The 5,014-nt window shown below is 37.8% G+C and overlaps 1 protein-coding gene across 1 annotated transcript in view; it reads left to right on the plus strand.

Moving 5' to 3' along the window:
• Nucleotides 1-935, plus strand: part of LOC144232026 (NKG2-A/NKG2-B type II integral membrane protein-like) — a 27,550-nt gene extending 26,615 nt beyond the window's left edge. Inside the window, exons 5-6 of the mRNA XM_077764711.1 lie at nt 377-480; nt 806-935. Of these exons, the coding sequence (XP_077620837.1) occupies nt 377-480; nt 806-935 (234 nt within the window). The remainder of the gene's footprint in view (nt 1-376; nt 481-805) is intronic.
• Nucleotides 936-5,014: the final 4,079 nt, after the last annotated feature.

The following is a 5,014-nucleotide window of genomic DNA, read 5'->3' on the forward strand; positions in this document are numbered from 1 at the left end:
TGTGTGTGTGTGTGTGTGTGTGTGTGTGTGTGTGTGAGGGAGAGAGAGAGAGAGAGAGAGAGAGAGAGAGAGAGATTTAGAACACAAAATTGGGAGAGAGAAAGGGAGAGATGTAAATACTACAATTCTTTTGGATCACTGGGCTAGGGTGGGTAGGCGGAGAGGCATGGGAACAGACCTAGACAAGGAGATTACAAATGTATTTCTTGCTTGAATCTCTAAGAGTTTTTAAAGTAAGTAGTTCTTGTGTGTAGCATTATATTACAATTTGAAAGAGTCTACAAAGTAACAAAGAATTACTTTTATTCGTTACCATAAAATTCAAATGAGTATAAGAGCTTTTATGTGACTTCTCATAAAATTTGTTTTCTCGTAGTATATGTTGAAATTCCTCATTCATTCTTCATGGTGTAGCGTCTCCCAGAGAAGCAATAATAATTCATGGGTGTCTCCCATAAGCTTAACTTTATTTTCCAAACCGTAAGTTTCTTGACAACTCGTTTATTTTATGCCTCAAAGAATTTGTCATAGAAAAAAAAAAAAACAGCTTTAATGGAACAACTTTATAAACATAACTGATGAAGTGNATTTATTTTATGCCTCAAAGAATTTGTCATAGAAAAAAAAAAACAGCTTTAATGGAACAACTTTATAAACATAACTGATGAAGTGTTTCCATAGAAAATTAATATGGAAAATCTTCAGATTTAGATATGTAACTATGAGTCCAAATGAATTGCTTGTTCATTAAGATTTTAAATTACATGTTACCAAGATTAATTAGATATTATTTTCTGTATTTCAGGTTGTCAGTATCTTCAGAGTGGGACAACAAGTGTCCATTTTTGTATACTCATACCAAAAAATTTCTTCTTGAATCCTGCTTAGAAACAAAAACATATGTTTGTAAGCACTGTGCACTTCAACATACTTAAATTTGGTAGAATGCAGCTTCACCATCTATAAAGAACATATTTCTCATTTCTTCAAGCCATATGATTATTTTCTTAGAGTTCTTTTTTTAAGATTTTACTTTTTATAACAATTTTGGATTCACAACAAAATTAAGAGAATGGTATAGATATTTCTCATAACCCTCTGGTATGCACATGTGCATGGCTACTCCCTAGAATGCTCTATTTGTTACCAAGGATGAATCTGCATTGATAGATCATAATCACCCAAAGTCCAAAGGGTACCTGAGGTTTGATCCTTAGTGTTGTAGAACTATTTCTAAATCTTTCTTTATATTGATGTAAAAAATACATACTCTGGAACATATCAGCCATTTCTTAAACTGTTGCTATTGATTACAATCAATTGTATATGAATTATACATGATAACATCAAGCACTGTTATTATAAAGCCCTTAGTAAGGTGAACACGCCCACTCATATTTCCAAATTAATTGTTTTGTTTTAGCCCTAAAAGGGCTGCATATGAAGGTTGAACAACCCAGGGTGAAAAGGTTATCAGTCAGTGTTGAAACCAGGAGAAGTTTGTTATAAAGAATTATTAACTCTTTGGGAAAGCCTGGCATGAGGGGATGAAACAAAATGATACTAATACCTTAGGGTTAAAGGAGAGAACCCAAAGAAGGGGTCACTGGGAAGCCAGGTCTACTCTCCGAACATGGGATTTAGATGTCTTTGAAGACGGTGTGGGGGACACACAGCCTCATGGCACACATGCTCACTGGATTGGTCTGGGACAGAGCAGCTCCACGGTCCACAGACTGAACTTGGTGAGGGTGGATCTCAGGCCATGACTGGCAGGCAGAAAGAACCCCCTGCCAGAGTGTTGGCAGGTGGAGGCTGGAGGAGAGGAAACTTTAACTGGCACTGGCCACAGACACTTGTGGAGGCTAAATACACAGGACTTCCTGCAAGCATGCACCTGGCAACCAAGCCGTAGCGGCCAAAGGAGTGAAAACACCATGAAACCAGGAAGAAGAGCCCTTTCTGCTGCACTGTCTCTCCATTGCCTTTTACTGACAGAAGTCAACTTCCTGTGAGCTGACAGGGGAGACAAGTTGATAAGATCTAGCTCCATTATCTGAGAACAGAGCACTCAGGGATAGATTTGGAGCTGGGAGTATTGATATCAGGCACTAGGGTATTATGCAACAATCACAGGGTTGCTATATAAGAGCCATTCAGATCTGCTCACTTCCTCAGAGAATGGAACCAAACTGTACCTTAAGAATCTGTTTTAGTGCAACGGTATCAAAGACTGAGTTCACTTTTTGGTAGATTGGAATGTCATTGAATAATAACCCGTGTCCTTTGGTACGTCTCCTTATTCTTTGTTTTCCTTGCCTGGATTTCAGTTCTAGTGGAAGAGATCTTATAGCATTAAATTCCATGTCCTCACTTCTGTCACTATTTATTAGAAGTTTAGAAAAATGCTTGGTGTGAAAAATAAAATGGTAAATAATGAAAAAAAAAAAACCAAGGTTGTAAGATGTGCAGATATTTGTGCGGATAAAACAGCTAGTTATTGTCAGAATTCAGGACAAGCTTTAGTAATCTGAAAATGATTCAGAGATTTTTCTATCTTGATTCAATTAAAAGAGATTAAACTCAATTATTATTTGCAAAATAAATTCATATTCCATANACTTGGTGTGAAAAATAAAATGGTAAATAATGAAAAAAAAAACCGAGGTTGTAAGATGTGCAGATATTTGTGTGGATAAAACAGCTAGTTATTGTCAGAATTCAGGACAAGCTTTAGTAATCTGAAAATGATTCAGAGATTTTTCTATCTTGATTCAATTAAAAAAGATTAAACTCAATTATTATTTGCAAAATAAATTCATATTCCATACACATTTATCTCTTTGAATATAAACATGTTCTTTTTTTTTAAATTTTTTAATGTTTTATTTATTTATGACAGAGACAGCGTGAGCAGGGGAGGGTCAGAGAGAGGGAGGCACAGAATCTGAAACAGGCTCCAGGCTCTGAGCTAGCTGTCAGCACAGAGCCCGATGCAGGGCTCGAACCCACAAGCCATGATATCATGACCTGAGCTGAAGTCGGAGGCTTAATGACTGAGCCACCCAGGTGCCCCTCTTTTTCTTTAATGTTTTGTTTATTTTTGATAAAGAGATAGAGACAGCATGAGCAGGGAAGGGTCAGAGAGAGAAGGAGACACAGAATCTGGAGACAGGCTCCAGGCTCTGAGCTAGCTGCCAGCACAGAGCCCAATGTGGGGCTCGAACCCACGAACCATGAGATCATGACCTGAGTCGAAGTCGGTCGCTCAACTGACTGAGACACTCAGGTGCCCCTATAAACATGTTCTTTATATTTATTTCCTATCTTCATGTAGAGGAAACAGAAGAATATTCAAAATTAATTTTATATAATATGTAAATGACAGATGTACTAATTGCTAAAGCTGTGTTATGAACAATGCAAATCGCATTGGCATATAAAAATAAGCATTTATTTTTCATTCACTCGTTTGTGGCTTGGCTGTGTTTCAGTTGATGGGGTTTGGGTTGCATGGACTTGGCTGTAAACCACAGATGCAGCTCAGATGCTTTTTGTATTTTTTGTTCTTAGAACAGTGGGCTATGTGGTAGATGACCTTTTAAAGCAGAGATTAGCAGTTATGAGAGGGGCCAGCAGAAATGTGCTTCTTAATGCCTACACTCTGAACTCATACGTTGTCACTCTCCCACTCACAATCTACTGTGAAAAACCAGTCCTATGGCCAAACCTCTGATTAATTGTCTGCAAAATATACTGTTTTCACAATGGTCACGTAGAGGAAATGTAGGCTCACTGAGAAATAACCTAATTTCCCATAACAACCCTAGGAATGTTTTTCTCATTGTGTTTCATGAGCCAGATGTCTTTGTAAAAGACAGACATGAGAAATGCAAACACAATGTAGGACTTTCCTACCTTCCATCTAGGGTTTTCTTTCCTCTGTGCCAACAAATCTTGTAAGGTGGGTTTGCATAGTGGTAGACATCCTCATGCAGATGCTTTCACCAGGGGCCTTGATCAAATGTGGAATAAGCAGTAAGGTATAAAGTTTAAAAACATCAACAACGAAACCAAGTCGTTTCAGTGGAATTCTGAATGCATACTCTTAGCTCCGTGACTCAGTTATATAACTGATCTGTCTCACTTTCCCATAAAATAGGATGCAAATAGTGTCGTATGCATAGAGTTGCTTGAAGATTATTGGAAGAGCACCTTTTGACACATAACTGTTCACTAAATCTTGGTCATTTTTACTTAAAAACTTGATGCTTCAGTTCCATCACCTGTGACATGGTAGCCGTATATGAAGCCACCTCAAAGGGCTGATCTGAGGAATAAATTATAGAATGCCTAAATCTTCCTAAAACATAGACTCACCACATTAAGTTCTTACTATATGTGATCTCTTTATATTTTGCTTTTCCAAATATTTCATAAAGGCCAATTTCCAAGAAAACCCAAGCTCTAAAATTGACTTCTTCCTTGCATACATTCAAAGCTCTATTGTTACCATATAGTTATTTAGCTAGGTGTCAGAAATATAATCTGACTTAGGAGTTTGATCATATATATCAAAGACATTTCCACTTTAAAAAATGGTTTTGGGGAGGGGCACCTGAGTGGCTCAGCCGGCTGGGTGTCCGACTTTGGCTCAGGTCATGACCTCATGGTTCATGGGTTCCAGCCCCACGTCAGGCTCTGTGCTGACAGCTCAGAGCCTGGAGCCTGCTTCAGATTCTGTATCTCCCTCTTTCTCTGCCTCTTCCTTGCTTGTGCTCTGTCTCTCTTTCTCTCAAAAATAAATAATAAAACATTAAAAAATGGTTTTTGAGAAATTCAATACACATCATATATAGACTCTAAGAAGGAGTAAGTTTTTTCTGGACATGTATTTCCATTTTTGAAGTCGGGCTGCCATTACTATTCTGTCTCCCAGGTCAAGAGCCCCAGTCTTCTCACCCAATACCAACACATCACACTGTCTCTTTTGGAATTGAAGACATTTTGAAAA

Source organism: Crocuta crocuta, unplaced genomic scaffold (assembly GCF_008692635.1).
Source record: "Crocuta crocuta isolate KB4526 unplaced genomic scaffold, BGI_CrCroc_1.0 scaffold1180, whole genome shotgun sequence".
NCBI lineage: Eukaryota > Metazoa > Chordata > Mammalia > Carnivora > Hyaenidae > Crocuta > Crocuta crocuta.